The sequence below is a fragment of the Meriones unguiculatus genome, chromosome 4 (genome assembly GCF_030254825.1).
Source record: "Meriones unguiculatus strain TT.TT164.6M chromosome 4, Bangor_MerUng_6.1, whole genome shotgun sequence".
NCBI lineage: Eukaryota > Metazoa > Chordata > Mammalia > Rodentia > Muridae > Meriones > Meriones unguiculatus.
In genome coordinates, this window is record NC_083352.1 from 87,191,595 (window position 1) to 87,215,765 (window position 24,171).

Sequence of the window (24,171 nt, forward strand, 5' to 3'; positions counted from 1 at the left end):
TGGGTAAAAATCAGTTCCCCAGACCTCAGCCAGGACAAGCAGTTCCTGTTCTGCAGAGCTGCTCAGGCAAATGCCCAGAAGGAAAAGCCTGTGAGTGGCCGGGCAGGTTTGTGGGCAGAAGGTCCTCTCCTGCTGGAGGATAGCTCCAGTCCCAAAACTACTGGGGGTGGGGTGAAAGGAGTGAGCTCTCTGGACACGGCGCTTCACACTTGCAAGCCTAGCACTCAGGAGGCCGAGGCGGGAGGCTGTTCAGGTGGGGCAGCCAGGGCTACACAGTGAGGCCCGACTGAACTGTAACCAGTAAGGCAGCTAACCTCAGAGACTCAGGGGCGGCACCGGGCGCCCAGCTCTTGGCCGTCCTCCACTCAAAAGGCTAGAACACTCCCACCGCGCACTTACCAGTAGGTTTTGCTCAGATACTGGAAATAGTACATGTAGCAGCCCGTGGAGGGGTCCTGCGCGTACAGAGCCTCCCGCTTCTTGGCATCGGTGATCTCAATGAGGTCCCCATGGTACTCTACCACAAAGTCCCCCCGGGAGAACTGCTTGGTGGCAATCACACCCCTGCCCTTGCCATCAATGAGATCAATCTGTCAGGAGGCGACAAGACAGTACAGGTCTGTAAATGTGACAGCCGTCACCAGGCACGACGCCTTCCAGATGGCTTGGACTACACATTTTCCCAACTTTACTGGGTGGACCCCTGTGTAGGTGGCTTAATGGCTTTTGCTAACTGTTCTGGGTCCAGCTTCACATCATTCCCATGCCATCCCACAAAGAGCCCTCTATGCCCATTCAAAGTGCTCCTCATGCCAGGCTCCCAGCTGAAATCTGCTAAGTGGGCAGAACACCATTTTGTCAATGAGAAAAATGAGGCTTGGAAAGGCAGAGTCACCTGCTCAAAGCCACAAAGCTAGGAAATGGTAACACTGGGGGCTCTGACCCACAAAGTTCTCTGCTTATTGGGGGAGCAGCAAGGCCCAGTGTCTAATACCCTCTGCCTCCCCCTCACTCTGTTACACATGGACGGCTGCCCCGTTAGTCCATGGAGGGAGGCCAGGACTAAGTCCTAGAGTTTAGGTTACAGGAGGAAAGAAAAGGCTTTTGACCCTTGGCTCTCAGAGCAGACCCGTCCAACACCACGCCCTGGAGAGGTACAGGCCCTCACCAAGACAGGTATGTAAAGCACTGAGTCAGAGTGTACAGTACATGCTTAGCATGCACAGGCTGAGTCAGTCCCTGGCGTTGACAAAAACCAAGATCCATTAGGAGAAAGCAAATGTCTTAGATCCTGCCCAATGGAAAACAGTTGAGTAGCTGGGACAACAAAACTTTGTCACTCTTCCAGTGCTGGGATTAAAGGCATGTGCCACCATGCCCGGCCCACTTTTTCTTTTTTCATAGCCCACCCAGGGCTCAGCAGAGTGATACATGCCTTCAATCCCAACACTTTAGGGGCAGAGGTAGGCAGATCTCTGTGAGACTGACCGACCAGTCTGTTCTACAGAGCTACACAGAGAAACCCTGTTTTGGAAAACACACCAAAGGGGGGGGGCGACAGATAGCCCATTGATTAAGAGCACTTATTCTTGCATAGAACCTGAGATCAATTCTCGGCATCCAGCTGCTGGGTCAGAACCATCCACCACGAAACTCCAGTTTTAGGGGATTAAATGAATACCCTCTCTGACTTCTGTGTTCACCAGGCTCGAATGTGCTCCAAAGACATACGTGCAAGCAAAACACTCATTCCTCAAAAATTTAAATAAAACTAAAGTAAAAGTGGATGTTCCATCAAGGATGCCTCATCACAGTTAAGTGGATGATGCTTGTGTATACCCTTCCTGACATGCGCACCTCACAAGAGCTTTTGGGTCTGGCACTTTGACACTCTATGGGTCACCACAGTGCAGTGGTGCTCTGGCCTTACCTTCATGCCTTCCTCCTTACCACTCTCAATCAGCTCATCTATTTTTCTCCTCTCTTCAGACTGTGTGGAAAGGAAATGAAACAACAGTTAGTGTTCACCTGCTGTGCTACTGCCAACCTGTGATGCGAAAGCCCTGAGCCTGCCTCTCCTTACCCGCATGCACGAGCAACCATCATCTGGCTTCATCTGGAACAAAAGGGACACAGCTCTAGCCTGCTACACTTTAAACCTTTGTTTCTGTTGGTTTCTGAGACAAGCAATCACTCTGTAAGGCCATGCTGGCCTTGAACTCATGATCCACCTGCCTCAGCCTCCAGAGTCTGGGCATCACCATAGTCAGCTAGTCTGGATCTCAAGTGTCTCCCCAAAGGTCCTCTGAGAAATGCATAGATGGCCCTGTGGTATCATTGGGAGGCACTGAAACTATTAAGAGGTGGGATTTAGCGGGGTCATGGGGATGTACCCTGTATGGATAGTGGGAGCCCTATTTTTTTCATTTTCAGCAATGAAGCAAGTGGTTTTGTCCCACATGCTCTTCCATGAGGTGCTGCCTGTAAGAGGGTTCTGCTCATGAACGGAAGCCCCTAAGGCAGTAACAGAATAAACCTTTATTACCACAGATATTTGTGATAGAGCCTTAAAAGTGCTGTTTGTCCTGTGTAGTACTATAAAAAAAAATGTTTAAGTCACCAGGATCTAAAAACCAGGACCCTAGAGCTAGCAAGATGGCTCAGGGGGCAGAGGCCTCTGCTGGTAATCCTGACTATCTGAACTTGATCCACATAGTAGAAAGAGGGAACCAGCTCCTGACCACCACACCCAAACCATAGCACACAAATGTCCTGCTACAAGTAAACATAAACTCTGGATTCTGGTATCACATGAGATCACCATCACCCATGAACTGGGCATAGTGGCCGGTGCTTGTAATCCCAGCTGCTTAAGAGGCTAAGGCACGATGTTCATCCATTGGAGGCCAACCTGGGTTATACGCTCTGGGCCAGCACAGAGCAATGTGGTAACAGCCTGCCTCCAAATAAAAAGGAAAAGGGGGCACTAAGGGGACAATGTTTGCTCAACATATGGGTTTAATGCCCAGCACCATCAGATAGACAGAATCTGCCACTAGTCTCTCCCAGCTGACTGATACTTTCCTTGGAGGCCTAGCTCAGACCTCTGGAACCAGTCCTCCTAACCAGTAGGACAACACAGCAGAAACAGAGAAGCTGGCAATCTCTCCTGCTCCTACTACAGCTCACCTTGGATCCCAGTGTGCCCTCTCATTACACAGGATGCTAGGGAACAAGAGGGAACTATGGAGACATCAGATGCCCCAAAGCACTCTGGCTCATCAGATGGAGGCACTTCCTGGGCAGATGGTATCTGTGGAGGCCTTGCCACCTGCTGGACTCACACCCTTGCTAGACCTTGCAGACAGAGCCTGGGGCCAGGGTACAACTGGCCAGTCAGTTCACACCTACCCTGGGAGAGGCCCTGGGACACCTAATGGAAACACTGATGAGTGAATGAGACCAGGTGTCCACCTCTAGGACAGTCTAAAATCTAGCCACCTTTGTCTCTGCCCCTATTGCTGGACCCAGTTAGGTCACTATCTGACAGCCATCTCCTTAGGCTCAGGACTTCCACTGTGAACCAAGACTCCACTCTTTACCTAGCAACTCAGGAGTCTTCTGAAATATTATTTGTTATTAATAGTATTATTTTTAAAAGTACCACTACACCCAGCCCTTTAAAAATTATAAAAGAAGTCACAACATTGCAGTATGTTCACCTAACAGTGAATGCTGCTTCCCAGGTAGTGACAAATATACAGAATGATTCAAGATGTTAATAACAGAACAGGTTAGTAATGGGTCCCTGAGAAGGGTTTGTAATACCTTTGTAAGTTTTCTATAAATCAAAAATTACTAAAAAACTTTAATACTAACACTTGAGAGAAAGAGGCAGGTAAACCTCTGTAAGCATGGTCTACAGAGCGAGTTCTAGGCAGCCAGGGCCATACAGAAAAACCCTGTCTCAAAAAACCAAAATGAAAATTAGTTTTTTGATTTAGAATTAAGCCAAGGGGTGGTGGCACCTGCCTTTAGTCCCATCACTGAGAGGCACAGGCAGGTGGATCTCTGAGTTTGAGGCCAGCCTTGTCTATACAGTGAGTTTCCGGATGGCCAGAGCTGCACAGAAAAATCTTGTCTTGAAAAGCCAAAAACAAAGCAAACAAACAAACTCCAAGTGAGGAGATCAGAGAAGCACAAAATCACACTCACCCAGAATGCTGGTTTAGTTTATACCTTCCCAATCATTACCTTTTTCTGTTTTGAAACAGTTGGGCTTTGAACTCAGAGATTGGCCTGCCTCTGCCTCCTCAGTATTGGGATTAAGGGTGTGTCTGCAACAGGCCTCAATGCCTCACTCCCCATCAGCTACACAGCCAGCTCTTCCAGAAGGCCAGGTGTCCAGCCTCTAGGCCTTTGAGCAGCTGTGCTTCTTGCCTAGAGTGACCTTTTCCCTAGTCCATCTGCTGCTTGTTTCCTCCTGTACTCCAGAGTTGTCAAGACACCTTTTCAGAGAAAATGCAGATTCCAGGGGACCGAGGAGCCTTAGGCTCACAATGCTACCACACTACTCCTCTCAGTAAGCTAATATCCAAAGGCACGCAAAGTTAGGTTTTGTCGTCCTGACAGGACTCGGTGATTGCACCTAGGGTTCTTGCTTGGGAGACAAGGGCTGTAGAGGTGTGCTCCAGCACTAGCTAGGGGTCTCATTAAGTCGCTAACCACACCCTGTGGGAGTAGGCAAGGTTTATAGTCCTCAGGTGGCCTCAGAAAAGAGGAGGAAGCCAGGCACTGCCAACAGTTGCAGTTCTTGCTACTGTGTAGTTGCCACTGCATCAATGGGCAGGCCAACCAGACAATGGACTCCTTAACATAGCCCCATGAGGCTGGGGGCGCCTCTCTATGGCTTGCCCTGTGCTCAAACCCTACGGTTCAAATCCCTCCCTTCTCCTCTGAACTCTGGACCTGGCTCCACCCTGGCTGCTTTTCTTCAGCTCCACAAGGAGTCTCAGATCTTGGTACTTTGGTCATCTACAGTAGCTTTTGGTCCACCTACTCAGCTCCTAGCTTAGCCTAGTCAGATCAAGAGGAACTTCAACCCTCTGACAGGCCCAGCTGCTATGCCTTCCAGCTTTCTCTGCAGTCAAGAGAACACAGATCCTGCCAGCAACAGCCACATACACACCGCCACAGGCGCTGTCACTTCACTGCCACAGCCAGCAGCAGGGGAACAGTGCTCTTTCAGCAGAGCCAAGACAAACAGTGAGGGGCACAGCGTGGCTCTTGCTTGTACTGGTGCCTGGTCTAGCAATGGGGCACACTTTCCCCACTGCTGGAAGCAGGTGACCTCTGCAGCGCCCCCCCCCCCAGCACAGAGCCCCAGGTGCTCCCACCCAGCAGCCCCAGACCCCTGTGGGGCCTGCCACGGCTACTGCCTGAGGAGCCCTGGTTTCTGACGCCTGGCACCACCTCCGCTCTGCAGTGCTGTCTTTGAGAGTGACTGACCCAGCACAGACTCCCACTGCTGGCGGCTGTTTCTAACAGCTCATTCATGGCCAGAAGACTCTGTCTTTCACAAGAAATAAAGCCAAATCCAGTGAGGAGGTGGGGGAAGGGAGGCAGACCCCCCTCCTTTGGGCTGGTTTTTAAGATAAAGCTGCATAGATTAAAGAAAAGAGGTTGGCAGAGTTACATTGCTGCAGATCTGCCATCTCTGATGCTGACGAGACCTTTGCAGCAGACAAAATGTTTAAACTGCCCAGACCAGTCCCCTCTTCCCTGTTTGGAGGTGACCTGAACCCTCTAGAGTTCAAAAGAGAGTGAGGGCAAGGAGCTATCTAGCCATACCATTGGGGTTCAGAACAGAGAAGCAATAACCACACCCCACCGCACCAAATATTTACAAGGCTGCCAGCTGGGTACTGTACACACGGGTGTGGGGCCACCTGGTCTGGCTGCCTTCTTGCCTACCAACCACTTTGTGTTCAGCTGGAAAGAGGCAGATAGGATACCTGGGAACTGACCATATTGACAAACATGGGGGTTGACAGTCTCAGCTAATTGCCATTTGCACTTCCACATCATTATGGAGCTTGAACTCCTAATCTGTCTCTAACCTCCTCAGTGCTGGGGTTAGACAAAAGCGACCATCTCCAGTTTACATGGGCTAGGGATGAGAGGACTTCTAGCAGCAACTAAACAACTTAACTATCTATGTCCCTAGCCCCAGGGAGCCATTTATTTCTGTTTTGCTTTCAGACAGGGTTTTACTATGTAGCTATGAGTGGTCTCAGGCTGGAGATCTGGCCCCACGCTCCTGAGTGCTGGTATTCACCACCATATGTCATGAACTCACCACTGTATCCTTTAATTTACGTATTTATTTATTTATTGAGGCACAGTCTTGCTATGCAGCCCTGTCTGGCCTGTATAGACCAGCCCAGTCTCATCGGAACATATCAGCTCTAGGATTATAGGTGTGTGTCTCCATGCTGGGCCTTCACCACTCCATTTCTCACACACAGGACAGTGTGATACTCTAACACAAGGCTTGAGCTCAACAATCAGCATATACTTCCAAGCTACTGTTCTTTAGAAACTTCTAGGATGTGGACAAGAGACGCTCCTGAAAGAACAGGCAGCTTCCCCCATAGTCCCAGGCTCCAAACACACTGACAGCACATCCTGGAAAAGCCAATCTGATTTTCTTTTCCAGGAAGTACAGGTTACAAGGATCCCCAGAGGGGTTTTAGGCATGCATGCCTCCTGACCCACCCGGAAGGTAGAGCAAGCTAAGGATGATCTCTGCTAGAACAAGACGAACACCCCAGGCTCCACCCACACATGCTAAACAAAGCCCACAGGCCAGATTGCTTCTCCCCACTGCAGCCATCAGACCCTACCTGCAGCTCAGCTTTGCTCTTACGGGAGCTCCTTCTCACAGGGTAGAAATCTGTGAGTTTTCTATTCTGTTGCGTTTTCCCTTGAGACCTGAGTGAGAGAGGAGGGAAGAAAATAAACATGAGGCCTGCTGCCCTGCAGACCATACCCAGGAGTTAACTCCCTGTAATTGTGTTCCTCAGACACCAAGATGCACAGGGACTACATGAACATCTGCTCATCTACCTGGGTAAGCTCCAGTTTCAAGGACAACTAATTATTCCTCTCTGGGGAAGAGACAGGGAGGGAGTCCTTGACCTCTAGACCCTGCCACAGATACAGGGAAACACCAGGAAGTGTGCTGTGATGACTCAGGGGAGAGAGGCATCAGGGGCCAGAGCTAGGCCACAGGCACCAAATGGTCTGTTAGGAGAGGGCTTCAGGCTACTTACTTTTTCCGAGAGGCTGGTTTGCCCTTGAGGGGCTTTTTTAGGGCCTGTTTTGCAACCACTGCATTGGTAGAATCACATGACGGGGGTGGAGTTTTTGGAGGTTCTGCTGCTTCGGATTTTTGGTTTGGAAAAGGTGCCAGGGGACCTCTCCTGGCATCTTTGATTTTCTGTTCATCGGACTTCACGGCGCTTCGGATCACATTCCCAGCATTTCTTTTCTCTGCAGCAGGAGGGGTGTGGGACAGGGATTTACTCTATGTACTGGTTATCATGTGTGTTCTAAGACAGGCTAAGAACAGAGCACCATGGCTATGTCACGGAGGAGCTGGGGCCTACTGAGCCAGGGTCCCCTAAGGCCAGCCAGGCAGAAGTACTTGGATTTATACTTTGACCAGCACACTGAAGACAAGACCTGGTCGTCAGTATGTGGACACGGGAGATAGCCTGTGATCATGTAAAGTATGCTGGGTGATAATGCTGTCCTGAGTGCTCGGCCAAGGGCTCTCACACATTGCTGCAGATACACAAAAATAAGCTCATTTCCCAAAGCAAGAGCTAGCTAGCGCTGACGGGACAGAGTGAGGGGAAAAAGCCCAAACTCTTCCCACACTGTCTGGCCTACCTCACTTCAGATTCTTAGCCAAACAAACCCTTCTTTTAAGGCTCTCAGAGTCTCCGGAAGGTACCCAGGCAGACTGACGTGTACCCTGTCATGCGGTACTGATAGCAGAAATCCTTCCTGATAGCAGTGTGTAGGCCTGTGCTGGTGAATCATGCTGTTTTTCATAAATGGATTTAACAATTTACTACTTTTTGTTTTTGTTTTTTGAGACAGGGTTTCTCCGTGTAGCCTTGGATAACCTGGACTCAAGTTGTTGACCAGGCTGGCCTTGAAATCACAGAGATCAGCTTGCCTCTGCCTTCCTGAGTGCTGGGATTAAAGGTGTGCCCCACCAGGCCCAGGTACTGATTTACTTTTTTAAAGTAAATAACTAGTATACTATGCAGACATACGAGATGGCACAGCGATTTTGGGAAACAGTTTGACAGTTTCCTCATAAAGTTAAACACTGAGTTGTCACACGACCCAGCAGAAAGCTCCTCAAAGATTAAAAACACATGCCTATACAAAAATTGGTAACTTACGCATACTAGCCAGAAAGCAAACATCCCAAACACCCACCGGTGGATAAACAGTTACTACATATCCTATGACTTCATTTGCATGAAATGTCCACAACAGGCAAAGCGGCAAACCCAGAAAGAAGTTTCAAGGCTGCCTAGAGCTGTGGGGGGTGGGGAGTGCAGCCTGAGTGTTAATGGCTGTGTTCTTTGTGGGGTGATGAAAATGTTCTGGACTTAGAGGTGGTGGTTGTGTGACCCTGCACGCACACTAAAAAAAAAAAAAAATCACCCAACTGCACACTATGGAGCCGGGGATGGAGCTCCGCAGCTCAGAGTAAAATGATGGCACATGCCTGTAATCCCAGCACACACGGGAGGCGGAGGGAGGGGAACACAACCTAAGGGGAAGTTTGAGGCTAGCCTGGGCTGCAGGACAGTAAAAGACTTGGGTTGGAACTTAGTCAAGCGGTAGAGTGCTTGCCTACGTGCCCAAAGTCTCTGCATTCTGTCCCAGGTTCTACAAAATTAACAAATAAACTTTGATGCCTGGAACTGTAGCTCAACAAATCAAAGAGGGAAAAGGAATGCATCACAAGTATCCAGGAAGGTGGGGCTGGTGAAGGGGCTGGGGAGGGGCTAGCTTGGCGAGTAAAGGGACTATCACATAAACATGAGGACCTGAGTATGGATCCCCAGAACAGGCATTAAAAAAAGTGCGTAAAAGGGGTGCAGTCCACAGCATGAGATGACTCAGAGGTAAAAGCCATTGCCATCAAGCCTCATTTCCTCAATGTGATCCTTAGGACCTTCACAGGAGAAAACCAACCCCTGTAAGTTTTCCTCCGAACCCCCACGTACATGACAGCACAGAAATGCCCGCCCACATGCATGCACACAAAGAAAATAAATAAATGTAATTTAAACGGAAGCCCCAGTTTAGCGAGGTCAGCCCCACTCCCTTCTAGGCAGGAGTGTCCGGTGTCCTGTGTATACTGTAAGACCTGTCTGTGCCACAGCACGGCTGAGTGAGACTGTGACCCTTCTCAGAAACTCCAATGTACATGTGACCCCAAATTCTATTTGCTGTCATTCAGCAGCACCACATGGACAACAGTCACTCTGCTCAGCTATGACCTCACACAGAGTCCTTCGCCCACGCCTGGGTGGCAGCTACCTTCTAACATCTCTAGGCACAAGGATGTAGAAAGATGTGGCCCCAGCAGTGGGGCGGAACTGGCAGCCGCACCATCTCAAGGCCCTTCTACAACCATGTTGTACCTTACTCCCCAAATAGCTCGGGGGGTGAGAGAGCATTCCTTCTCTCTCAACTGATAGACAATGACAATTGGGGCTCACAAAAGGAGCAGCAGCTAGCCCAAGCCTCTTCCAAGTGGCAGGTACAATTAAAAACTAAGTTATTTTGAGACTGACTGAGACAACTCTTGTGCATGGGGGTTGGGGGGGGGAAATCAAGCTGAGGGCAGGCTCCTTCCACAGGCACAGGGCTCTCCCACGTTAGTTCTCAAAGAAAGCCCTAGCTAGAGGTTGGGATTTAGTACTTCCGACCACTTCTGTTGGTGAACACACAGCTTTCTCCTATAAAGCCAAAGGGCCTTGCTTGGCCTGTCAGGATTCATCTATAAGGAATGAGTTCTGGGGTGGACAGGAGCCTCTCCTCCCTGAAGCTCTAAAAGGGAGTATCTGGAGGGAATCAAGATCCTTAGAGGGTTGCTTTCTTCATAGAGCGAAGCTGAATTTTCTTTCTGTGGTGTTAGGTGTGGGCCTTTAGGGCTTTTCACCTGCTAGGCGAGAGCTGTGCCGCTGAGCCGCATCCCAATCCGACTGACTGTGGACAGCGGGGTGGGATATCGGGGTGGGACAAAGCCTCAGACTGCAGCCATGCTGGCTTTGCAATCACTGCAATCCTGACCTGGCTTCTACAGAATTTCCTAATAACCACGCACTATTGGTTTAACCTTTTCTGCTTCTTTTTGTAAAGTGCTCAGGATCAAATTCAGGGTCTCACAAGCTGCCACTGAGCCCTGCACCAGCCTACGCTCAGTATTTGACTCAAAATTTCACACACAGGGCAAACTGCTTTGAAATTAACCCAGAGCGTTTGAATGGGAAGAAACCGTAGAAAGGGGGTCAGGGCCTGCCGTACAAGGTAAGTTAGTTGATTCCGAGTTTACCTCACACTGCAGTCCAGCACCTGCTCTGTACAACCTGAACTCACCTTTTCTGCACTTTTAACAATCATAGGTCTCTCAAATTGCAGGGCAGGCGTGTTATTTTTGCAATGTGGCAAGACACGCCTGAAGGACAGGCTAACTCTTGTGAAAGTAGGAGAAACCTGTCAGACCACAGGACACACACCCTGACACATCCTACTCTCTCCACCTAGGTTTGTTTCTCACTAGAGAGAAGGAATACGGTCAACGTCTCCCTCACACCCAGCACTGGGAAGATGAAAGAGGGAGGAGGGGGAGGGAAAGGGAGAGAGCGATTATACAACCTGAGCAGCTGAAGGCAGAAAGAGGCCATTCAGGACTTACCTTCTCGCTTCCTGTAGATTCCAGCTAATGGTTTCCCCTGGCATTTGACCTCGTGATGTGCAACCGAATTCTCTTCCTGAAGCGGGGAGCGCATTCCAGAGCATTTGTTCGGACTCATGTAGGCATAGATCTTTGACTGCCCAGCAAACACGTTCTCCTAGAAAGACAAACAATGTATTCTGAACGAGGCTTGAAAACAGAGACATTCCCACAGCATTTTAAAAGAAGAAGGGGAAATAATACAAAAGACAGACGGCCTCACCACTCCAGGACAGGCCAACCAGGAGATGCCAGCCTTAGGAGAGCTCTCTCAGGAGAGCAACCAAGAGATTGTGAAGCCCCAGGTTTCTGAACATATGTACTCTTTACACCATGTCCCGAAGGAGAAAGTCTGACCAGCAGAGGACAAGTCGGTAAAGGAAGGTGCAGACCGTTTAAGAAAAGACCTAACCTACCAGCAGCAGGGAGGTCAGAATGACCCAGGGAAAACCGACTCTGGATCCCGAAAGGCTGGGCTGAGTCAGGGGTTAACTCCTCAGGCTAGGGAGTCAGCCAATAGCACAGAAACAGGCCTAAAGGAACCTGATTAACCGCTCAGTGCTGAGGCCAGCTGGGAGGGCTTGCGCACTGCCTGAGCTTGTGAGCCAGGCCTGGCCCCTCTCAAGCCACGGCAGCTCAGCACCTCCCAGTACTTTGGCTGAGGGATGGGGGAGGCAAATAAGAGCACAGGCTCCTGGCCAGCGCACTTAGGGCGGCCACTCCACTGCACACCGCACCTTGGCTGCTAACATCGGGGCAGGCGGGGAGAGGCTGGGCGGTACAGGTCACCGCTGTGTTGGTGTCTTTGGGTGTGGGGCCTCTCCTCGGAGTGACTACCCAAAGCAGGGCTCTCCCAGAAACAATGCAGGGCCTGGCAGCCCGGTAACCACTAAACACCAGATCAGACACTTTGGTGACTGATCGAGGGACAAGAGCAAGACCCGCACAGCCTTGAGAAAGCAGCCATCTCCAGGGATCCTAGGTCTCGGAAGGGGCTGGAAATGCCACAAGGCCAGAGTCAAAACTTTTCGAGGTCAGACATCGCCAGTCTGGGTCAGAGTGGAGCCGGAGTACAACTCCCGGCCGGGCGGCAGAGAAGGAAGCTGCCCCGCGCCGGTCCCGTTGGCGGGCGCCACTGGGGGTCGGAGAGCCCCCGCCGCTGCGCCCACGTGCGCGAGGCCCGGGCCCGGCTGGCGCACTGCTCAGTGCGGGGAGGGAGCCTGCTTACCCCGTCGCTGCGGGGCCTCCCCGGACCCCTCCGCTCCACCATCTCCGGGCCCGGGGCCGTCGCCGCCGCCACCACCGCCGCTGCCGCCGCCGCCGCCTCCACCGCGCGGGGCTTGCACATCTTCCTGCCTGGAGAGGGGGGACCCGGGGGAAGCGGGGGAGGGGCGCTCAGGGCGCGGCGGCGCTGGCAGCGGGACCATGGGTGCCCGCCGCAGCCATGTCTCCAAGCCCGCACGCAGGGGGCCCGGCTGCGCCGTCCCGGGGCCCGAGCCCGAGCCGCGGCGCCCTTCCCACCCGGCCCGGCAGGGGCCCCCTAGCCCGCCCCACCCCACGCGCCCGGGCCCGACACACCCACCTGCAGCCCGGCTAGGCCCATGGCGGCGCGGCCGGCGCCCTCGCCCTCGCCACGGCCCGGCCACCAGCGCTGCCGCCGCCGCTGCTGCTGCTGCTGCCGCCGCCACCAGCGCCGCCGCGGCGCACCGGGGAAGGGCCGGCGGCGCCCCAAGGCGCCCGCTTCGCCCATGGCCCGCAGCAGGCCGGGCGCCCGCGCGCGCCGCAGCCGGGGCCCGGAGCGAGGCCGGGGACGGCGCGGGCAGGGGCGGCGCTGCCAGGCGCCTGCGGGGCGGGCGCGAGAGCGCACGGCGGCCAATCCGGGCTCAGCGCAGCCCCTCGCGCGCGCGCGCCCCCGGCCACTCCTGCGCCGCGACTGCACGGCGCCCCGAGCCCGTCGCAGGGTCGCGTCTGCATGCGTGGGACGTTCGCGTGAGCCCCAGGCGTCCGCCCTGAGCGCATCCCAGGGGAAGGTGGGGAGTCTCGGGGGCCACAGAACCAGGAAGTGATGAGGCCCTCGGCCAGAGGCAAGCGAACGAACTCTGCCTGTGGCCGGTAGGAGGCCCCGAGGAGCCGGGGAGCCCTGGCTGGCCTTGTTAAGTTTGCTGGGGTGCTTCTCCTGCCATGCTTTCTTGTTCAAGCCTCAACAGCTCGGGGAAGACAGACACCGTTATTACCTCTTTCCTACAGATGGGGAAACTGAGGATCAGAGAAGCGAGGGACTGGCCAAGTTCTTGCAACCCGGGTTGCAGACCAAGCCAACAGACGAGGAAGACTGCACTCCTAGCCACTACTCCTGGCCTTTACAGATGAAGAAAATAGAGGTTGGGGGAGCAACGGTGTGACAGAAGAGGTCAGGGAGCAGGTCACTTGTCTTGTGCCCCTGCGGCCTCTCCTCTAAGAAAAATGCCTGGGTAGGCAGGGTTCTTGGCACTCTGATGACTGATTATATACTGCCTTGTGCCTGTCGCTGTGCGGTGGCTGTTAGGGCATGCTGGTTCACAGCCAAAGACTGGCTGTATTTGTGCAAAGTCATAGACGCAAACAAGACTCTTGAAGGTACCCAGCTCTTGCCTCGGTATTCAGAACACACAGCTAAGTCACTTCCTGAGTCTGGCCCCTCTAGTCTTGGTAGCTAAACTCCCAAAGCCCTGTTTTCCATGACCTAGACGAGGAGCCTTCCAACATGTACAATAAAGGGCTTGTGGGTGGGGGTGCCTCTTTACCTTCCCTCCTGTTAAAATGGCTGAGGAGGATTACAGGACAAGCCATTCTCAGGACTTTAACACCTTATCAGCTTGCTTTAATAAGTTTCACAGAGGCCTACCCCCAACCTCTAACTTCCCACTCCCTGCAGAGCCTGCCACATTTAAATACTGAAGACTATGACTGGGAGAAGGAAACAAAAATACTAAAGTAACTTGCTGCGGTGGCATTCACCTATTATCCCAGTATCCCAGTACCAGGGAGACATAGGCATAGATCTCTGGGAGTTCAAGGCCAGCCTGGTCTACAAAGTGAGGCCAGAACAGCTAAGGATACACAGAGAAACCCTGTCTCAAAAAAAAAAAAAAAAAAAGATTGGTTCTCTTGAAATCAAACACTGGCATAAAATCCATTAATCCATTTACCAAACATTTACTGAATACCTACTTTGTTCCAACCTATGTATATACAGCAGTGACCATAAAGACAGCTAGAGGACAGTGGGGGGGGGAGGCGAGGGGGTCAGCAAGAGGAGCTTTGTAGGCCATAGTGACTATTACAGAATTGATCACAGGAGCAGTAAGAGAAGAGGAGAAATAAAAGTCAGGTGATAAACATCTGCATACACATATATAATATTTTTAGTTCTGAGCCATCTCTCCAGCCCAAAATCTGCATTCTTTAGCTGCTGAGAGATGATGAAAGTGGAAGAAAGGAGAGCAATTTGAAAAGGCAGAAAAGGCAGGAGAAACAGGTAGTAGATGAGCTCATCTTCCTCAAGATAAAGCATATGGTGACGCACTCCCGGAAACACTACACCAAACCAAACAAAGCCAAGATACTATAAAACTTCACTACAAATAAAATAATAACCAAAAAAATGACAACAAGACAATCTTCAGAACGAGAGAAGCTACCTGGTATATGAGTAGATTGTTCAAACAGTGGACTCTCAATGTGACTTGAACACCTTTTGTTTCTTTCCTCTGCCTCCTCCTTTTTTTGGGGGGAGACGGGCAGGGAGGTCTCACACTGTGGCCTAGACTGGCCTCAAAATCTCAGCTCTTCTGCCTCAGACTCCAAAGTTCCGAGATTGTAGGCATGAGCCATCACACCTGGTCAAAGACGCTCTTTCTAGGGGCTGAAGATGAAACTCAGTGACAGTGCAAGTCCCCTTTTCATCTCCACCATCACAAAACCAACTCCCCCCAATGTAATTGTCTAGAGACAAAAGGCTGACCTTTTCATTTGATGTACTATAAATGATAGGGCTTTACAACCCTTAGTGTCTAATTTAATAATTTACAGGAGTAATACAGACTCTCCAGGCCTCGCAGTACCCCAGCTACTTGGGAAGCTGAGGTTTGAGGAGTGCCTGAGTTCTGGACCAGCCTGAGCTACATGGTAAGTCTGTTTTTAAACAAAAACAAAACCAGGCTCAGGCCAGGTGCAGTGGTGTACGTCCTTAACTCCAGCACTCCGGAGGCAGAGGCAAGCAGATCTCTGAGTTTGAAGCTAGCCTTGTTTGCAGTGAGTTCCCAGGCAGACACTGACAGACTGTCTCAAAAAAAAAAAAGGGCGGTGGTAGAGAGGATAGGAAAGTGGAAGAGTGCTTGCATAGCAAGTGTGAGGCCCTAGGATCCAATATCATTAACACACTAACACACACACTTGCTCACATACTCACAAGTATTAAGCCAAAGGAGCACATAGCGAGCTGTGAGGATCATAAACCTTACTGGGCAGCTCAGTAAGCTTACCCTTAGCTCTGGCTAAGAAGGGAGGCAGCAGCGGAACAGAGACAGAGCATAGACAAAGTATGTGACTTCCGACTTCATCTTTGACTTCCGAAGGACTATATGTGATAATGTATAGAGGTTATCTGTATTAACTAATCATAAGGCGATGGAGAACAATGTTTACACAACATCCAGACAGGAGATGCTTCATAAAAAGGACAATGCCAAAGGCTGGCCTGAAGAAGATCTGCACTGGCACAGAAATCAGCATTTAAATAATACAAGGATAACCTTTACACAGTGTACAAAGGCATTATCCCAGCCCTCGAGAGTGGTGAAGGCCTGTAGTCCAGCAGTCAGGGAGGCAGTCAGGGGTGAGTTCCAGGCCGGCCTGGTCTACAAAGCAAGTCCAGGACAGCAAAGGCTACACAGAGAAACCCTGTCTCAAGAAACCAAAAAACAAAACAAAAAGAAGTCTTTATCCCATCATAACTGAGATAATAAAATGTTTGCATCTCAATAAATATTCCCGTTTTTCAATAATAGTTTTCTCAAGCCAAGCTTTTTGTTGTTGTTTTGTTGTTTCTAGACAAGAGTTTCTCTGTGTAGCCCTGGCTGTCCTGGACTTTAGACCAGGCTGGCCTGGAACTCAGAGATCCACCTACCTCTGCCTTCTGAGTGGTGGGATTGAAAGCTTTTCACCATCCTACACACAGTGCTCAGCCAAATCAAGTTTTCCTCCCACACACAAATTATTTTTTCTAATGTATTGGTGTTTTGCCTGCATGCATGTCAGTGTCCTACATGTGTGCAGGGCCCCTGCAGCTCAGAATGTTTTCATGTGGCAGAACAGACAGATGCTTGGTGATTAAGAGCACTGGCTGCTCTTCTGGAGGACCCAGGTTTGATTCTCAGCACCCACATGGCTGTTCACAACCTTCTGCAGCTCCAGTTTCCAGGGGATCTGGCACTGTGCTGTGTCCTGGCCTCTGTGGTCACCAGTCACATATGGTACACAAACCACAAGTGGCCAAAACACATTAAATAACAATAATAAAGTTTTAAAAGTTATAAAGTCTTATGGTAATAGGAAAAGTGAACTAGGAACTCATAACTAAGATAATCAGACAACTTAAATATGCTTTTGGATACTTTTTTTTTTTCTTTAAGAAAAATGGAATGTTATACTTGGCATGGTGGTATATGTCTAAAATCCCTGAACTTGAGAGGTAAGGGAAAGAGATCATCCCAAATTGGATGCCAGCCTGGTCTAAATAACAAGTTCCATTTCAGTCAGGACTACATAGTGCCACTGTCTCAAAAAAAAAAGAGAAAGGTGCCGGAGTGAAGAAAGGGAGAGAGGAAAGGGTGAGACTAGTATTAATTTTCTCCAGGTAATGAAACACTTTAACGGGAGGTTCATTATGCCTCCTTCCTGATTAGCATCTGAGGAAGTCCTGTCTGCAAAGTCCCTGTAAGTACTAGGAGAATAAATGATGCAATCGGGTGCAGAGGATACCAAGGGGCTCAATAAATAGTCCCTGAATGAATGGCGAATTAATCTTATGATTACTGCTCTACAGAGCACACTGCATTAAGGGAAATTTCTACTAACACGAGAGGTCTAGGCATTTCGAGAAAAACGCAACACTCCAACTTATCAAAACTAAAAACATAAACCAACTGGTTCTCCAGTCACGCTCAAGTTTTAGGTCCTTTTGCGTGCGACACAGCGGGTAGAAATTGCAAACGGGTGGAGATCCCTTTGCCGCATAACGTGGGCTTTTGTGCTGACAGCAAATTACATCTTCAGAGATGGACTTGCCTCGCGTGGCTGCACGAGTCCAGCCACGCCATCCCATGTGGGCTCAAGTCCTGCCCTGCTTAGGGGTGAAGGGCTCCTCCGCTAAGCACCCAGGATACCCGACTCACCCCGGAATGAACCACTGGGACCCGGCCCGACCTTGCGGTGCAAAGCTGACTCAGGGGCGCGCACCGCCCAAGATGCAGGTCAGCAATCTGCACCCCGCCTCGGGGTCACCTCCTCGGGCGGCCAGGCTCGCGGCATCAGTAACAACCGTTCCCTGGAGGGGCGCTGCGCTCAAGTTTCCCACGAGCTTAGACATAAGGGATATGCCAGCTCCGTGGAGACTAGCTGAACCACAGGCTCCCACGCGTCCAGAAAAAGCGGGTAAACTTGGGAAAGCACTGCCCAACAAGGGGAATGACCTCCGGGAGCACCCAGGCTGCCCCGTCCCTGCGGGTCCCCGCACTCCACCGTCGGAGGATGCCTGTGAGCGGCCTCTCCCGCGCCCTGCGCTCCCTGCAGTGCGGCTCACCGCCAGGCAGTCCCCACGCGCTGGCCACCCTAGCAAATACCTCTAGCCATGGCCCGGCTCTGTCACCGCCTGGAATCTCCCGGGAAACCAAGCTTTCGAAAAAAGTTGCAACAACTGTAGCCAACTGCTCAGCCAGACCGCGGCTGGGGGTGCTGATTGGCGCTGCCGCCCGCTCTTTCTCGGAGCCCCCTCTGTGATTGGCGGGCTCGAGGCCAGGGCCCGCCCTTCTCCCCGCCTCTCTGCAAGGGGACGGTCCTGCAACCAGGTGGGAGGGGGGGCTTTAAATTTGATCGTCTCCTGGCATTGATTGGCTGGGAAAAAAAACACTGCTCAGTTGCTATTGGAAGGGAGGGGCCGTAAGCTCCTCCCTCCCCCGGCAGACGCTCCATCTTGGGTTCGTCAATCTCCAGTTGGAGGAGCCGATTAAAAGGAGGATTGGATTAGGAACTTCCGGTTTGCTTTAGGCTTGACCGGAAACCAGACCTTTGACCCGTCGACCTCTTTATGCTCTCGGGCCGCGTAACGCGTTCAGAAGTTTTGGTCATCTCTGTCACCTTGACGCCCGCCCTCAGTATGGCACTTTCGTTCGAATTCCTACGTTGCAAAGGCTCACTGCAAAACGTATGTTCTTCCAGTATGTAAACTCTGATGGTAAACTCCGATGGATCAGTGGGTAAACCCAGAACCTCAAAAGTGTGGCGCAAACTGTTTTACAGATGGCGTGATAGAATATCCAGAAAATTCATTTTGCTGCCCAGAATCACCAAATAGTTTCCCTTCAGGGCCTGGATAGATATCAGGAGTGACGGCCAGCTATATAGTCCCCTTAACTCGAGGAAAGCGGCGAAAACCCAGGGTCCCAGATAAGCACAAGTATCCTGAGTGTCCTTGGCTTTAGACGCAGGGAAGGTGTCACTGAAGAACGTTTTGTTTGCCCCACCATTGTCAAAGATCTCACCACTGCACTAGGGTAGCAGGAAAGCGATAAAGTGAGTGAGAGGGTTCGGTGGGTACAAGCACCTGCTAGTCATCGAGCCTGATGACCTGAGTCATCATTGGGATACACGTGGTGGCAGGAGAGATGGTACTCCTGCAGGTTGTCCTGACTTCCACACTTGTGCAAATACGCATCGACACAAAATAAAATCTAAAACGTAATAATAATAATCCACGTAGGTCAGGTGCGGTGGCACATGCCTTTAATCCCAGCACTACGGAGGGAGAGGCAGGTGGATCTTTTACTTCAAGGCCAGCCTGGTCTACAGAGTGAGTTCCAGGGCAGCCTGGACTAGACACAGAGACCCTCCCTGCCTGGAAACAAATGAAAGTTGCCAAGCTTAGGAGGTCTCTGAAAAGAACTGGAAAGTGTATCTCACACTACCTCTTAAAGGATTTGCTCTTTTCTTTCCTTTTTATTTACATTTATTTATGCATATGATTGCTCTATTTGCATGTGTGCCTGCATGACATAAGAGGGCATCAGATCCCATTATGACAGTTTCGAGTCACGGTTTGGTTGCTGGGAATTGAACTAAGCACCTCTGGAAGATCAATGCTCTTGACCCCTGAGCCATCTCTCCAGCCACCAACCTGCTGTTTTCAGTGCTCTAAGCTGGGTGTTGCTGCTCATACCGGTAAATTCTAAACTCCTGAGCCTAAAAGTTCAGGAGGCCCACATGGTAGCTCACACCCACCAGTTCAAGTGGATCTCACTCTCTTCTGCCCTCGGAGGGCATCAGGCATATACGTAGTTCACAGACATGCAGGCAAAACACCTATAATGCATAAATGAGTTTTTTAATTAAAAAGAGTGAGAGAGAGAGAGAGACTCACCTTTAATCCCAGTACAAGGGAGGCAGAGGCAGGTGGATCCCTGAATTTGAGGCCTATCTCAAACAAGCAAGAGAATTTAAGGCCATCTTATAGACATATGTACAGAATAATTATTCGTTCGTTTTCAAGACAGGGTTTCTCTGTGTAGCCCTGGCTGTCCTCAAATTAGATCTATAGACCAGAATAGCCTGGTACTCGAGATCTGCCTGTCTGCCTGTCCAGTGCTGGGATTAAAGACGGGCACACCATACCCAGCTTAATTTAAAAAAATCGTTTTAGAGGGCTGGAGAGACAGCTCAGCAGTTCTGAGCACTTGTGGCTCTTACAGAGGACTGGGGTTAAATTTCCAGTTCCCACATGATGACTCACAGTGGTCTATATTTCCAGTTCCAGGGGATCCAATACTCCTTTCCAGCCTCTGTGGCCACTTTATTTACTTGGTGCACAGACACACAGGGAGAGCACCCACATACATTTTTGTTTTTTGAGACAGGGTTTTTCAGTATAATTACATTGGCTGTCTGGTAACTCACTCTAGACCAACCAGGATTCACGAGATCCACCTGCCTCTGTCTCCCAAGTGCTGGGATTTAAAGAGTGTGCCACCATGCCCGGCTACCCATAAACATTTTTTAAACCTAAAAATATTAATTAAAATTTAAAAAGTAGAATGTGAATGTGGTGGCAAATTTCTATAAGTTTGTCAAATAAAAGACGGAGGCAGAAACATTGGGAGTCCAAGACCAGCTGGGAAGACATGGAACTTTCCTCAAAATAACAACCAAAAAACTATATAAATATGTTAAGTTATATAAAAAAAAGATGTAGAGTGGGATATTAAACATTTCAACTATCAGAATGAAATGTATCTGGAGACTTCTCATGTGTGTGCAGGTGCTCATGTGTGCAAGTGTGCATGGGGTGCAGGTGCTCATGTGTGTGCAGGTGCAGGTAAAAATAGAGGCGATCCTTGCATACCTCAGATGCCGTCAATAGGGTCTCTCCCTGGCACAGAGCTGAGAGAGCATGCTATGCTCACCGGCCACTGAGCCATCTCCCCAGTTTTGGGATTACAAGCATGAACTACAATGTCCAGCTCCAAAAATAAAAATAAAAAAGCATGGAGGCAATAGCCTAGGGCTCACACTCAGGTCACTTCAAGCTCTTTCTTTTTTTTCTTTTTTTAATATTTATTTATTATGTATACAATGTTTCTGTCTGCACATATACCCACACACCAGAAGAGGGCACAAGATCTCATTACAGATGGTTGTGAGCCACCATGTGGTTTCTGGAAATTGAACTCAGGACCTCTGGAAAGGAAGGCAGTACCCTTATCCACTAAGCCATCTCTCCAGCCCCTCAAGCTCTTTTTCAACCTGAACATGTCCCCAGCCCACCCCTTTCCTTTTTGACACAGGGTATCACTCTGTAGCCCTGCATGGCTTGGTCCTCACTACCTATACGAGGCTGACCTCAAATTCACAGAGATCTGGTGATTGCTGTCCTCGGCTGCCACACCCACCTAACTTTTTCTCTTTTATTCTGTCCTTACCTTTATGATCACACTAAGTTGCTAATATCTCAGAGTAAATAGGAGCATTTAATAGCCTGAAATGTCAGTGTCCTGGAGCCATGTAGTGGGCCTAGTCCCTGTGGATAGAGAGGGTCTTACGCATGTCCCACTTGGGAAAACTTAATGACTCAGTGGTCACGATTCTGAATTACTCTTCCAGAGGACTACAGTCTGAGTTCCAGAACCTATGTCAGGTGCCTCACAACTTTCTATACCTCTAGCTCCTGGGTGTCTGATGCCTATAGCCTCAGCTGGTACCCACACATGTGTGAGACACTCATACAAGCACACACACTTAAAAAAAAAATGTAGGGGCTGGAGAGATGGCTCAGAGGTTAAGAGGACTAGCTTTTCTTCCAAAGGTCCTGAGTTCAATTCCCAGCAACCACATGGTGGCTTACAACCATATATAAAGAATAAGATTGATAATTATTTTGGGCTGGAGAGATGGCTCAGCGGGTAAGAGCAGTGACTGCTCTTTCAGAGGTCCTGAGTTCAATTCCCAGCATCCACATGGTGGCTCACAACCACCTGCAATGGAATCTGATTTCCACTTCTGGTATGCATGAAAAAAAAAATGTAAAAATGATTCTAGCATGACAATCGCCACAGCAAACACCTAGTGTGAATATGGCCTTGCAGCCATCATAGGAAAGGAGATCTAAGCCAGGCATGGTGGCACATGTCTTATATGTCTTATCTTTAGTCCCAGCATTGGAGAGGCAGAGGCAGGCAGATTTCTGTGAGTTTGAGCCCAGCCTGGTCTATAGAGCGAGTCCAGGACAGCCAGGACTACACAGAGAAACCCTGTCTTGAAAAGCAAGCAAACAAAAACAAAATAATAAAGAGTGCTGCTCTTGCAGAGGAGCTGGGTTTGGTTCCCAGCTGGGATCTGTTGCCTTCTTTTGTCCTCAGTGGACACCAGACATATAAGTGGTGAGCATCTTTAGATGCAGGCAACACACACACACACACACACACACACACAAAACAACAATAAATAAACCTAAAAAATAAGAAGAGGAGGGGGAAGAGGAAAGCTCTGTTGCTAGGCATGAGGGTACACAGACATCTATAATCACAGTGCTGAGAGGCCAAGCCAGGAACATGTGGAGGTCAAGGCTAAGTTGAGCTACACAGAAAAACCTTGTATCAAGGAATACACACACACACACACACACACACACACACACACAACTGTTGTGTCAGCTGTTTGCTGCACTATTATAATTATGCTTTTCTTTTTGCTGGATTGATGCTCATTAGATTATATAGGCCCTGGTCTCAGCAGCAGAGGAATCGCTTGTTTTCTTGCCCTTTGCTACCTCCCCACTAACGTGTAAGTATGCTTGCAGACACAGGATGAAGTGAGAAGTGCTTGGGGAATAGTCAACACTTTTTCCGAATAACATTCTCAGTTGTCTGCTTTCAGCGGCATCTTTTTTGGTGTCTGATCCTCTTGCTCTGCAAATTATATAAACTTTCAAACTTCTGTTTTAATTTCAGTCTGACCTGTGCACTGAGCCCAGTTCAGTTAAATATGATTTTCTGCTCTCTGTTTGAGCAGGTAAGGAATTTATTTTTCTGTATTGCCGGAGACCACCAGCAAAGTGAACAGTTCTTGAGTGGGTAGTGAGGATTGAAATAAATAACACAAGTCACATGGGATCAGGACACATTGGATAGTAGAAAAAAAACTGCTGAATTAAAGCAGCCTGTATATTTTAAATGTATGTTGACCTCAGAATGGAAACCAGGATATGTGTTATGTTGGGGAAGAGGTTTTGCCTTTATTTCCAAAGGAGAAGAAAAGCTGTGGATATCGTCAAGACTGATAAAGATTAGATTAGAATATTATAGACCTCCTGAACAAGGAAAGGTGATAGTTCATCACACAGCTTGGTCATTGAGTCCAAACTAACTTACAAAGACTAAAAAATGCATTTTATTTGATCAGTCATGAAAAAACAAAATAAAACAATTATATTTTCCAGTGATAATTTACCAAAGGCATGCTTGCCTTACTTGCTTGAAATGAAAAATGGGTTTTCTTAAACCACATGTCTTAATTCCATGTTAGGATGTTAGACTGTAGCAGGCTGGGATGGCACATACCTATAATCTCAGCACTTGGGGAGGCAGAGGCAGGCAGATTTCTGAGTTTGAGGCCAGCCTGGTCTACAAAATGACCAGGATAGCCAAGGCTATACAGAGAAGCCCTGTCTCAAAAAACAAAAAAAAAAAAACAAAAAAAACAAAAGAAAAACCCAAAATGTTAGACTGTAGATTGGCATGGGCGTGTAGCCCACACCATCTTGGACAACTTTTGAGTTGCCAAAAAAAAAAATTTTATGCTAAGCAATATATAACCTGCCAAAAATGAACCTTTCAGAGTTAGGGTTGGGGCAGGCTTTTGTTTGTTTGTTTGTTTGTTTGTTTGTTTTGTTTTTTAATCTTTCCAGGAGAATAAAAGCATCCAACTAAGGAATCCGGAGACCACTGGGCAAATGAAACGTTTGAAGAAAAAGGACAGATTATCAAGAGAAAATGTCCCAAGAAGAGAGTAAGTTGTCCAAGCGTTATTACCCACCTCCGGTTGACCAGTCTGAAGTCTTGGTTTGGAGCCCCGGACCATGGGAGCCCTGGCACCCATGCTGCCATCTCACCCAAGTGGCCACGCCTTCCTGCTGTGGGTCTGGGGCCTAACAGCCCCTGGGGGTGCTTCCTTTCTTCCTGCCTGGCTGCTAGGCCTTACATGGAAATTCCCAAATGCTCGTCTCTGCTGCCCTCTACAGACATAGTGACAAATGATCCTTATGTGTTTCCTATTCAATTAACAATTAAAGCTGGCTTTGGGGTTGGTGCATA

General features: G+C 49.6%; 2 protein-coding genes and 1 long non-coding RNA gene across 8 annotated transcripts in view; 2 read left to right on the forward strand and 1 right to left on the reverse strand.

Annotated features, from left to right (window-relative positions):
* Nucleotides 1-2,549, forward strand: part of Rilpl2 (Rab interacting lysosomal protein like 2) — a 17,595-nt gene extending 15,046 nt beyond the window's left edge. Inside the window, exon 5 of the mRNA XM_060382347.1 lies at nucleotides 1,990-2,549. The gene's annotated coding sequence lies outside the window, so the exon portion shown is untranslated. The remainder of the gene's footprint in view (nucleotides 1-1,989) is intronic.
* Kmt5a (lysine methyltransferase 5A) overlaps nucleotides 1-23,910 on the reverse strand; it is a 25,924-nt gene extending 2,014 nt beyond the window's left edge. The window contains exons 1-7 of one of the 6 annotated variants that reach the window (XM_021644173.2): nucleotides 17,935-18,041; nucleotides 12,282-12,409; nucleotides 11,015-11,171; nucleotides 7,335-7,554; nucleotides 6,906-6,993; nucleotides 1,931-1,990; nucleotides 400-590 (exon numbers count right to left, since the gene is read on the reverse strand). In XM_021644173.2, coding sequence (XP_021499848.1) covers nucleotides 400-590; nucleotides 1,931-1,990; nucleotides 6,906-6,993; nucleotides 7,335-7,554; nucleotides 11,015-11,171; nucleotides 12,282-12,409; nucleotides 17,935-17,944 — 854 coding nt within the window. In that variant the 5' untranslated portion in view covers nucleotides 17,945-18,041. Of the gene's footprint in view, nucleotides 1-399; nucleotides 591-1,930; nucleotides 1,991-6,905; nucleotides 6,994-7,334; nucleotides 7,555-11,014; nucleotides 11,172-11,469; nucleotides 11,487-12,281; nucleotides 12,410-12,635; nucleotides 12,867-17,934; nucleotides 18,042-23,893 lie in introns of those variants that run through there. The other 5 variants (XM_060382342.1, XM_060382343.1, XM_021644174.2 and 2 more) reach the window with 5 other exon arrangements.
* LOC110552672 (uncharacterized) lies at nucleotides 18,334-24,171 on the forward strand. Its single transcript, XR_002476657.2, has 3 exons — nucleotides 18,334-18,515; nucleotides 22,810-22,870; nucleotides 23,766-24,171. It is a non-coding gene; the product is annotated as an uncharacterized LOC110552672 (long non-coding RNA).